Source organism: Notolabrus celidotus, chromosome 4 (assembly GCF_009762535.1).
Source record: "Notolabrus celidotus isolate fNotCel1 chromosome 4, fNotCel1.pri, whole genome shotgun sequence".
NCBI lineage: Eukaryota > Metazoa > Chordata > Actinopteri > Labriformes > Labridae > Notolabrus > Notolabrus celidotus.
The window spans coordinates 9,639,571-9,651,595 of NC_048275.1; the positions used below are offsets into that span (position 1 = coordinate 9,639,571).

The 12,025-nt window shown below is 38.4% G+C and overlaps 4 protein-coding genes across 5 annotated transcripts; all 4 read left to right on the plus strand.

Annotated features, from left to right (window-relative positions):
• The first annotated feature begins 385 nt into the window (after positions 1-385).
• zgc:153981 (dual specificity protein phosphatase family protein) lies at positions 386-2,289 on the plus strand. The gene is made up of 3 exons (XM_034682685.1): positions 386-536; positions 687-904; positions 1,762-2,289. The coding sequence occupies exons 1-3, from the start codon at positions 412-414 to the stop codon at positions 1,971-1,973; spliced, it is 555 nt and encodes a 184-aa protein (XP_034538576.1). The 5' UTR covers positions 386-411; the 3' UTR covers positions 1,974-2,289.
• A 1,026-nt stretch (positions 2,290-3,315) lies between these two features.
• Positions 3,316-6,092, plus strand: LOC117811929 (dual specificity protein phosphatase 13-like). Its single transcript, XM_034682422.1, has 4 exons — positions 3,316-3,370; positions 3,600-3,725; positions 4,444-4,685; positions 5,876-6,092. The coding sequence occupies exons 2-4, from the start codon at positions 3,601-3,603 to the stop codon at positions 6,088-6,090; spliced, it is 582 nt and encodes a 193-aa protein (XP_034538313.1). The 5' UTR covers positions 3,316-3,370; position 3,600; the 3' UTR covers positions 6,091-6,092.
• Positions 6,093-6,176: 84 nt separating this feature from the next.
• LOC117811817 (dual specificity phosphatase DUPD1-like) lies at positions 6,177-8,130 on the plus strand (the record flags this gene model as incomplete). Its single annotated transcript, XM_034682291.1, has 3 exons — positions 6,177-6,301; positions 6,389-6,606; positions 7,654-8,130. Coding segments are annotated over 3 exons (579 nt in total), but the record flags the coding sequence as incomplete, so codon positions are not given.
• Positions 8,131-8,498: 368 nt separating this feature from the next.
• Positions 8,499-11,166, plus strand: LOC117811405 (dual specificity phosphatase DUPD1). Of its 2 annotated transcripts, none has more exons than XM_034681654.1 (4): positions 8,499-8,610; positions 10,286-10,473; positions 10,563-10,786; positions 10,880-11,166. In XM_034681654.1, exons 2-4 carry the CDS (start codon positions 10,295-10,297, stop codon positions 11,104-11,106), a joined length of 630 nt encoding a protein of 209 aa, XP_034537545.1. In that variant the 5' UTR covers positions 8,499-8,610; positions 10,286-10,294; the 3' UTR covers positions 11,107-11,166. The 2 variants fall into 2 exon arrangements, with proteins under 2 accessions (XP_034537545.1, XP_034537546.1); XM_034681655.1 differs by lacking the exon at positions 8,499-8,610 and adding an exon at positions 9,505-9,531.
• Positions 11,167-12,025: the final 859 nt, after the last annotated feature.

The window sequence follows — 12,025 nt, forward strand, 5'->3', positions numbered from 1 at the left end:
GAGCTATCAACTTGTTCTTCCTTAGTCAGCAGGAGCCATTATCCTCATGAACACCAAGCAAGGCTGTCTCCATTTGTACCATTTTACTTTACAGTAGAACTGTGGTCACCCGCTCCTCCCCCCATGTGGCCTCAGTGGGCACAGACAGAGTTAGTGTCTTTTACCCCTCTGGGACCTTTTGTCATCAGTGAGCAGAACAATCAATGCAACAGCACCATTAAATAACTCCACATCCAGTCACAGAGAGCACACTGAACACAGGGATCTAATTTTGGAGCCAAATGGCATTCAGACAACCACCTGCTCCCGTCTCTCACTGAGCTGCAGACTGTGGTGGTGAGAGGACCGTGGACACAGACAGACACACACAGGAGCAGTGTGTTAGGGGTCTGCTGCAGGAGCACTGTAAGAATGTCAGGGAGCAAGCAACCACCGAACCTGGCGATCATTAAAGAACTAGAGCGCATCTTGGATTCCTGCACACTGGAGCTCACACCAGTGGATGAAGTCTGGCCCAATCTGTACATAGGAAATGTGTGAGTTTCTCATGTTTGTTACAAGGAAAACTTTCAGATGCTTAATAAAATGATTTATGAGTTAACGTACAAAACAAGTATGAGTGCATCTTGATGCTGTTTCACATTTACTTTTATCTATTCTAATCTTTATTTATGTGTCTTTTCCAGAGCTGTAGCACAGAATAGGAAGACATTACATAAGCTCGGCATCACTCATGTCCTGAACGCAGCTCACTCCAAACAGGGCAGCATCGGAGACCAGAGTTTTTACGGGAACACCTGTATTTACTTTGGCATCCCAGCAGAGGACTCAGATCACTTTGATTTAAGTCAGTTCATCAAACCTGCAGCAGACTTCATACATAAAGCCCTGAAGAGCAAAGATGGTACAGTATTCACATTAAACACCCGTTCACCATATTTGCACAGCCGCTGTTATTCCTTTGATGTCTGGCTCAGGGAAGGACACTCAAATTGTGACTGCAAAATAGATAAACATTGTGAATCTCACATGTCAACAGAGGCCTAATTGCTCTTCCTCTCATTAATCATCAACTAAAGAGACAATTGTCGTAAATAGACATTCCTTAGTAAATATCTGGTTGGGCTTAATGTCATATTGTAAGATAAAACAACATATTTGAGAATCAATATTGTCAGACAAGAGAGGACACCAGTTTTAAACCACTGCCTTGTTAATGTCAGCATTCAATATTGTTACAAGAATTAATAGGGCATAAATTCACGGCTATCATTATGTCAGCTACTTTATTATAGCTTGCCAGATAGGAAGGCTTCTCCAAAATGCAGGCTTACTTTAAGCACTAGTCTTCATTTACAGTTTGCAAGTAGTTTTGTCCATTCCTCACATACAGCAACAAACATGGAAGTTCTAACTCGTCCTGTGATAAAGACACAATAAATTCACCGTATTTACAAAGTGCTCCATTATGATATCTTACTCTGGGTGGGATGGTCAAATTTTGTGAGGAACATGGACTTACATAGGGCAAACTACTCGACTCCAATCAGTCCTGCCTTTGTTATCATCATAAACTTATATGCTAATGTCAGATCTGTTTACTTTAACAGCAGTACAGTAGTACCCTTTTTGATCTTCCCACCCTGAGCCTGACATCACAGGAAATTGCTGCCATAAGAGTACAGTCATGGCTAGTCCAGCGCTATTATTGCTGTTATAACAACTTCCCCTTTTTCTGTCTTTCTCCATCCTGCTCCACAGGTAAAGTGCTGGTGCATTGCATCATGGGTGTTAGTCGATCTGCCACTCTAGTCCTGGCTTATTTAATGCTGCGGCAGCGTCTACCTCTGAGAGATGCTCTGAAGCGAGTCATCCAAAAACGAGCGATCTACCCCAACCGGAACTTCCTGTCTCTCCTCCTCAAACTGGACGAACAGCTGACACTCAAACGGAGGCTGTGTCCTCTTCTCTGACGTTTTACTCCTCCAACATCCATCTTTAACATCACCTCATGACTTTTCCCCATCTTTGTTTTACACTCCACCTTCATCAGCATGGACTGAATCTGTAAATAATGATTTATGTGGACTGTGTGTGAAGAAGAGAAAGGTGATGATGGTGAACACTGGAGTGACCTTTAAATTCCATGTGTGTATCTCTAGGTTTCTGGGTACAGTGGCAATGGTGTCGTGCAATAATGCAAATATCTGAGTCATGTATCATATTTCCTGAGGTTGGTTTTTCATATTCAAACTCTATTCAAAGTTATCAGTCAACTTTGTCAGCCCTGTATGCATGCAATGTAAATATACATTTTGTTGTAAATATTCAATAAAGACATTATTGGTCATTTTATTAAAATCATTTGACCTACATTCATATAGAATATGTGGTGAACTGTAATTTTCAGCAGCTTTAGAGTTTGCATTTTTAGCAAGATATAAACAGTTTGCTAGACTCTTAAAACCAATGGTTCTTCTGGTTTTAGCCAAATCGTGTTCCATAATAAAGTTAACTATTAGTTATTTTCATCACTGAAGGTCTATAACACCTCCTTTAAATCGTAAATATCAAGCAAGATATTAATATTGCACAATTACTTGTTTTTAAATACTAGACCAGATTAAAAAAAATGCAGTAAACAGCCTTCTAAATGGAGTGGATTTCAGTGTAAATATTCCACATTTGCTAAAAAATTGATGTTTTGAATTGATGATACTGTTTTATCTGAGCAGATAACATTGCAATACAAAATGATGCTGAAATTAAATATGAAAAGTTAGGTATTAAATGAAATCAAACTCCTGAAAAAATTTATATGGCAAGATTTCTCAACCACCTGACTGTCATCCTTGCATTTTGTAGTCATTTGAAGGTGTAAAAATAAGTACTATACCAATAGATACCCATTATTATATACTGTATGTAGGCCTCAATGTGTGATCATTCTCTTCTTGCCACAAAGTGCATTGAGGATCAGATACCTGTTTGATTTATGCAGAAATAGGACGTCACTGTTGGTCGTTATTCTCAGCTCACATTTCTTAAAGGAGCAGTCAGAGCAGCAGGCATCACTCAGCTCTTGGATGGAAACACAGAGACAAATACAGTACAGTCTAGGTGTGTGTTACGCAACAGTCTGTGATAATGGAAACATTTGAGCTCAGGTGTAAAGTTCACAGGATGATGCCACATCATGGAAATGAAGTGAATATGTTTTTAATGCCTGATGTGTTGATAAATTCTCAAGGATGTTTTGCCATCACAGAGTGTATGATTACAGAGTTATAAAAGGAAACAGTCTGTGTGTGTTCATAGGGAAATAAGAGCGAGCATGGTGGAAGAAGAGTCTGCTCTACCTTGAAGTGAGGTAGGTTCATGTGCTTCAGAGTGAGAACAGATTGGTTTTAATTCAGGTTTATGTACTCGTGCTGTCAAAACTTTCTTTATGTTTGCATGATTATATGCATGAGGTCTTTGTGAGAAGTATAGGCAAAACAAAAAACAGTATGGTAACTTTGTGCATAATTAAAGTCTGCAGGATTTATATTAGATGAAGTGAAAGCCTAGCATGTGTTTTTTATTTTCACCTGTGTCAGTATGTCTCTCAGGGATCCACCATATGAGCCTCCATCTGTGTCCCAGCTGCTGGAGTTTCTGCTTGCAGATAGACAACCGACTGGACACGCCAATCAAGTGTGGCCAAACGTTTACATCGGCAATGAGTGGGTTTAGTACGGTGGCCCTGAGGGTTCAAACACAACAACATTTTACAAAAAATTGCAAGAGAAGGAATTTTAAACTCACACAACAATACTGCAAATTGTAGCTACACTGAACAAAACATTACAAGATTGCATAACAAAAAACGTAAAAAAAACCACATTGTGAAACCAAACATTTACAAAAAAAGATTAAATTTCCTTGAGCACAATTTTTCAGAAAATATAAAACCTGTCATGTTGACTTAAAAAATGAAAACATTGAACAAACACAACAATGTCTTAAATTAAAACATTTCACAATAAATAAATGAACAAATAAATAAATAAACAAATAAATAAATAAATAAATAAAATAGAAAAGCAGAACATGACAACAATAACCCCAAAATATTTCACAAAAACACAACAATAATTACAAAGGAAAATGCTTCCTGATTAAATTATATTTCAAACGATATAAGGACATTTTACAGAACACAAATACCCATATTTTTAGTTGTGACATCTTAAAAAAAACACAAAAACATGTACTCTGGAGCAATTTGTATATTTTTTCCTTTTCTGTGAAATGTTTTTGCATTCTTGAAATGTTGTGTTTCCACCTTCAGGACCAACAACAGTTACACAAACATGCACACAACTTCTAAACATCAGTTTATTCTTCTACACATCAAACATTCTTTACTTACATAGACATGAATGTGTGATTGTGTTTCAGGGTGGCTGCTCGGGACAAGGGCATGCTCCACAGCCTGGGCATAACTCACATTGTCAATGCTGCTCATGGACCCTCTAATCCCGTCCCTGGCCCCTGTTTCCACGTCAAGACTGGCCCACGTTTCTACAGAGACATGAAAGTGGATTATTATGGAGTGGAGGCTGATGATGCAATAGGGTTCATACTTAGCCCTTTCTTCTACCCAACAGCACGATACATCAGAGCTGCACTGGCCATGGGAGGCAAGTTAGCTGCAGTTAAACAACAGCTAACATGAGCATCCAGCTTCTTGGTATAAAACTTGTAGCTTGCAAGTGGCTGAAATTTGTTGTTACCATTTTGTAGTTCTATACACACATAGAAATACAACCAGTAGGCTTTAATGTCAGCTAACATAGAGTTATCTCAGAGCAAATGTCTAGTTAATGTGCTTAAAAGCTTATGTAAAGTTAAGTGTTTAATTTACAAAAGCTGACATTCCTTCACTTAAAAATTACATTAACAAGTTAGTTGTTTCCATCCAGCTACAAAAGATGGACTACAGTACATGGCAGCTCAAAGTAAAGCTAAAATATTTGGTGCTCCCCCCTCTGACTGGTTACAGTACAGGTGATAAGGCCCAACTCCTCCATGTTAACAGATGGGACATGGGTCAAACTTCAAAATCAAAAGACACATCAAAATTGTTTTTCTCAAACAGGGTTTCTGTTATTACAGTCAGCTGTTATCATGTAGATATATAACCAAATATGTATTTTTCAGAGAAGTTTACACCAGTACTGACAGCTCTGTTGACAAATGTGACTCCTGACTATCAGAGCAGGAGAGGAACAGAGAGATGAAAACAGTAACACAGCAGTCGGTGAACTTTTCCACAAGTGCCCACTTTTGACTTTACTGACCTGAGGGATCTTAGCTGTTTTATCTTAAGTGAAAAATGTGTTTTGTTCAGAGGAAGGAGCAGGACTTCAGTACTGCAGCTCCACCAGCTGATCCCTACTATACAGACTGGCTCAAAATGTGCAAGGTGTCAGATGCTGTTGCAGGGGATATTTTGGCACTACTTTTGCACAAAGGGGGGAGGTGGAGATAGGTGGTTCATCTTTATATAGCTGGTACTTAGTCCTAGTTTATACTAAAATAGCTCAGGATAGCTCAAATGTTAAAGTACTTATGTTAAATAATGTAATTTTAGCTAACATAATGTTTTCAAGATTTAAATGTTAAAATGCAAGCATAAGATGTTGTCTAAGGGTACCTAGGTAGTTATACTTTAAATGTATCCACATTTTCCACATGTATTCAAAACTAGTTGTCTGTTTATTTGCTTATTTATTGAAGATTGGTGAAAGGACAACTGCATTAGGTGTCTCCCTGAGTGTCACTGTGGCCACTGCATGAATCTGGTGAACTGTGTGTGTCTCTGTTCTAGGACGGGTGTTTGTCCACTGTCTGATGGGTGTTAGCCGTTCTGCCACATTGGTGCTGGCTTTCCTGATGATTGTTGAGGGCCTGAGGCTGCAGGAGGCAGTGGCTGCTGTCAGACCACACAGAGACATCTGTCCTAACCCTGGCTTCTTGCAACAGCTCCGCAGCCTGGACATGGGCCTGGAGAGGAGGAGACGAAGGCAGGCCCCAACACTGTAACAACACACAAAGACACAAACAAAGTAATGTACAGCAACATATGCAAACACAAACACACATACAGGCACATTTTTTTTTATTGCTTTAGAGGTCACTCAGCCCAGGAGGAGGAGACAGCATCTCTGACAGATTTGAGGCAATTCATCTGGACCAACAGGAAGCCAGTGGCACATGTCAATCAAGTCTGGCCGAACCTGTACATCGGAGATGAGTGAGAGGAGAAATTTCAACCTGCAGCTGTATATGTTTTCAAAAGCATGTTACATTAAATCAGTTTGTATGTGACGTGTGTGTGCAGGTCTGTGGCGAGAGATAAGCCCACACTATCATCTCTGGGTGTGACTCACATTGTGAACGCTGCAGCAGGACGACATCGGATTAACACAGGTCTGAACTTCTACAAAGACCTTGAAGTGGTCTATCTCGGGGTTGAAGCTGCAGACCATCCAGAGTTTGACCTTCGACCTTTCTTCCATTCCTCTGCACAGTTCATAGACAGCGCTTTGAAGCAGAACGGTCAGTTTGTCCCAAAAGCAGATTCATCCATTTGTTATGTACAAATACACAAGCGTATTAAAAAGACACAAGTTTAATCCCAGAATTACAACATTGATTGCTGTTACAAGCTGTGTTTTGGCATCATGTCTGTGTATACTTAATTATTTAAACATGTCTGGGGATAGCAGAGACGCTCATTTATATTTAATGTAACAAGGACATTAGATTTTCCTTCTTTTTTCAATTCCTTCAGCTCCTCCATGCCTTATTCATGCAACATTTTCTCTGTCATTTTAGTTTGTTGAATCTGTCTCTCTTCCTGTACACAAAATAAACACAAATATTAAGTTATAGAAAACCTGAAATAGAATATTTTCTTTAATTTTACATTAAAAATGTGAAATGATCAAGTGATGTTTAGAGGTACTGTATGGACAGTCCAAAGTTGTCTGCAGCACAGTCACATATCTTGGACATAGTATGTGTGTGGTGTTGTCTATGTGAGTAAGTGTTAGTTAGAGGTAGTTTTGAATTACAGATGTAGCCTGTAATTGAGACCGTACTTCCTTAAATTTAATTACACAAATTATATTGAACCCAAGACATAACACCAGAGACAGTAAATTCAATGAAATGCATTTCAAATGCATTGCTTTAATGAGATTATAATACACTGGGAAATACTCCATGACATGAAGGACTGTAAAGTAGATTTAATTGGAATAACACTACATCAGGTGCATGAATTACAGTACATTTAACCAGTTATATTGGATTAAACTAGATTGCATTTTGTTAAAGCCATAGCACATAACTTTAATGGGAATATATTGCATTAAATTGGATAAAACCGTATGATATGTGAGATAAAGAACATAAAGAAGAGGGCCTGATGTTATCGTACGTCCATTACAGTACATTAAAGCCAACATATGACATCATATTAGACATTAAATACATACAGCCAACAAAATAAAGCCTTTACAATCCATTAATTGAGACTACATAACTGAATAAAGTGATATCAATTATATGAATGATTGTCTGTATCACTGTATGTCTCAGGGAAGGTGTTTGTGCACTGTGCCATGGGTGTGAGCCGCTCCGGAGCGCTGGTTCTTGCATATCTGATGATCTGCCACGGCCTGTCGTTGGTGGACGCCATCATCGCTCTGCGTCTGAACAGAGACATTGGACCCAACTCTGGCTTTCTGGAGCAGCTGAGGCAGCTAGAGCTGAGCCTCAGAGCACAGAGCCGAAACATTACAAAGGACGACCACACTGATGACACACCATTATAAAGAACACTCCCCCTGTTACTCACCTCTTTTATTTGAATGCACACTTTCTTTAAGAGCAATTCAGACTAAGCTTCTAATCTTGCAGATGTCTCTCCTGTGACGACAATAAGTGAAATTTAGCAACTGAATGCTTCAACTTTTATGTCTCCAGAAATAACTCTGCACTGAAAAATGTGACCTGATCTCCACACCTGTCCATGCATGAGTGGCATTCTTAGAAAGGCATTAATGCAACATGATTCTCTGAACCTCTTTTTGTTTGCTGACATTGTTTCTCATGAGTCAGTGTGTTTCTTTATTATCAGTCTAAAAGAAAGTTTATACCGTCCCCTTGAGGAATTAGATTGCATTAGCGAGTGTGTTTGTGAGTGTGAGTGAGTGTGTCATGTTTCTCAGTCAGGTGTTGCAGCCTGGACGCCTAAAAATATCATCTTTAACACAGAGCCTGAGAGAGAGCAAGAGAGCAGTTACCATTCCAAGTCTGTATTTTCGTCTTCATGCTTACTGCAGACACAGACACAGACAAACACACACACACACAGACACACACACACACACACACACACACACACACACACACACACACACACACACACACCCTAACACGTTCATACACGGGTGCACACGCTCGAAGTTCACACATGTCCTCTGTGGAACAGTTCAGATGCTGGTCTGCGATCCTGCTCAGGAACGGATTTAAAGATTTAAACAGTTAGAAGAGGTAAGTCTATTTAACTACATGTTATTATAATGAAGATAAGAACATTAATGGAGTAATGTTGTATTTTTGTTTTTTGGCATTATAGTTAAACAGTTATGAGTACAACAGACACCCGAAGTGACAAAGGCCAGCTCCTGTTCATCCTGGGACAATACAACTTTCACTGCTACCTTAAGAGCACTCAATCTGAGAATGAAATGTGTTGTGAGCTTGCTGTAAAAAGGAGCAAATACATGAGAGGTGTAATGATAAAATCACAACAAATTAATCCACTGACAATTAGCTAGTTGTTTATTAAGTATAAATGTATAATTGTTGAAATTCAATAATTTAAAGTGATCAAAGAAAACAATGTACCTGTATTCTGTTGAGACATTTGGCCATAGAGCTTAAAAAAAGTTGTGATTAAATATAATCCAGGTTTATTTGCAGCACCTGAAGGGGGGTTTATCTTCAACTGGCCCCTGCTCCATGAGTAGTAGCTTATTTGTTTATTAAATCTGTCACAATTTTCTGTACTAATCAGTCATGACATTTGCTAATGATTCCCCCTGCCTGTCTCTTTGGCGTGTTTGAGATGGCTATTACAAAGTGACATCTGTTAGCCTTTGACAGCAACAGCTGCAGCCAAGAATAAAACAAACAAACAAACAAACAAAACAAAAGCCTCCTGAGTGACAGCAGAATAGAAATGCACTAAGAACTACTTTACTGTAAATATATTTGTTTTATTCAGTAAAACTCATTGTCACACATTAGTGTCTAAAACAGATTGACTGCATAATTAATGTAGTTTAGTATTTGTTTATTCGAAGGTTCCTGAATGTATGTATACGTAAATTGACAGATTTATACATTTTACTCAACTTACTTCTGAATCAATGAAACGCATGACAGCATTTGCAGACAGTGACTCCACAGGTGAGTGGCATACTTTGAAAGGTTACAATTGGTGGTTATTTTCATACTGAACTTCCTTGTATTTCTCGATTATAGTTGCTTGTATTCAAAGTTTGAAAGCTAGTCCTTCAAGGCACAACCTTTTCGATATTTATTGAAGACTACATACTCTATTAAAACTGCTACAATGCACTTATTAATATCAAAACAATAAGCCACAAAAAAACGCAATTTGCAAAAAGAAAATATGCTTTGTAATATAGTCTTGCAAGCTATAAACTGTCTGAATCCACATGTTTCTTCAGTTATTTTGTTGTACCTTAGTCTCTAACATCATAAAGTCAAACATAATACTTACGGACAAATAGTGTCTGAGGCAACATTTTGGAGCTCCAACTCTTCAACACTCAATCAACACCAAGTGAACTCTTTACGTGCCAATGCTTTTAAATATTCAGGAGGGGGCAGTATAAAAACAAAACATAAATATTTACAGATTTTAATCTGCTTGTGAAAAGGCAGAACAATTTTATTCATCAATTAATCTGGAGATCATTTTTCTTTAAAATTGTATTAGCCAACAAATTGGATGTAAAACAATAAAAATGGCCCATCGTGCTGAATTTAAGTGCCCTGTTTGTCTGGCTAAGAAGCTCATCAGTGTACCAGTCTTTGAAAGTTTAAAACCATATCACCTGTCACTGGTTTATAGATGTTAGAATTGCACCACAAAGCCTGTGATTAAGCTCAGAAGTGTGTTTTGTTTGGGCAACAGAGGTGAGCCATGTCGTCCCGTGTGATGAAGTCAAGAGGCAAGAACCCGTACGCTGCAGTGCAGGTGGACCCAGATAGTGATTACATCACACCAGGAACATTAGACCTAGAACAGATGTTCTGGTCAGGCACCGGGGCTCCGTATGCACATGTAAACCAGGTCTGGCCCAGAATCTACATTGGTGATGAGTGAGTAAATGTACAAAGATAGTTCACAAGTAATAAGAACCATAATTAATTATGACAGCTCTAAATTGAGTCTGCGTGTCAATAAATAGGAAAACAGCTCTGGAGTGTCCTGGACTGAAGGATCTGGGTATCACGCATGTCCTCAATGCAGCAGAGGGAAAGTGGAATAATGTACTGACTGGTCCTGAATACTACAGTGACATGAACATTGAGTACTTTGGTGTCGAGGCTGATGACAAACCCACTTTCAACATCTCCCCGTTCTTCTGCCCTGCAACCCAATTCATCCATGAGGCCCTGAGCCAGCCAGAGAGTAAGTCCTGAAGTGAATTAAACCCTTCAATTAAGATCCTCCTCTGAAAATGCAGCTCACTGTTTAATCAATCTTTACTTCATTTTGTTGTAGACAAGGTTCTGGTGCACTGCGTGATGGGCCGCAGCAGGTCGGCGTCTCTGGTATTGGCATACCTGATGATGAAACACAGCTTAACAGTAGTGGATGCTGTTGAGCATGTGCGACAGCGACGCTGCATCCTGCCCAATCATGGGTTCCTGAAACAGCTCAGAGCCCTGGACATCACATTACAAGAGGAGAGGCTGAGACAGAAAAGAGAGACCAATGATACACAATAGATATACAATATTTTTTACACTGTATATAAAACTTCAGATTTTTCAGACTTTGAATGCATCTCAGGAATTAAAAAAAGTTACTTGTTTCTATAACTGTTGAATAATTAAACTGTATTTTGTTTTTAGAGTCTGTTTTTTGCTGAAAAACGTTACATTCAAGCAAGCTTAGTTTAGTTTTGGATGAGGTTTCACCCTTTGTCTCAATTTCTTAATTTTAACACAACTGAATGCAGGCTGTATGGTTACATTATCTCAATGATACACCTGAATTGTCAATATTCAAGGTTATTTCGTCAGAGGTGCTTCATGTTCCAATCATTTACTGTAGCTTTACATTTCAAAAGTTTATCCTACATTGGCTCACAATGTCAATCATTAACATCAACCATAGTTTTGTTTTTCAATGTTAGAAACTGGTTCAATCATTACTCATTCCCTTTAGCTGTTGAACCTTTACTAACATCACTGGGTCAGTGATGCAACCATAAATCCACGACAATAGGTCACATTTTTTGTATAACTGTTTCCATTACTTGAGCTATCTATTTGAACAAAAACTGGCCTTTATTGTATTTAGTTAACTATTTCAAAAGCTGTATATTACTTTTAGCTAATCAACTGTTTACAAAGCGTAACTTTTTCATATGAGCCATTTATTTAAACCACAAGCTAACCATTTTGACAGTAACCCATAGCTTTAGCCAACTTTCCAATTGTATCCTAGCTACTTCTACTTTAGCTTACTAGCTAAACTACATTAAAGCTTACCGTTTCAATATACAATACATGTTTTAAACCTTTCAAAATTGCTATAACTTACTATTTCGGATTTAGCTATTCCTTAAGCTTTATCAACCAATGACCTTCGCTTTAAACCAGATATCTAATTTCAGCTAACCATATCAAGGATAACTTTTTT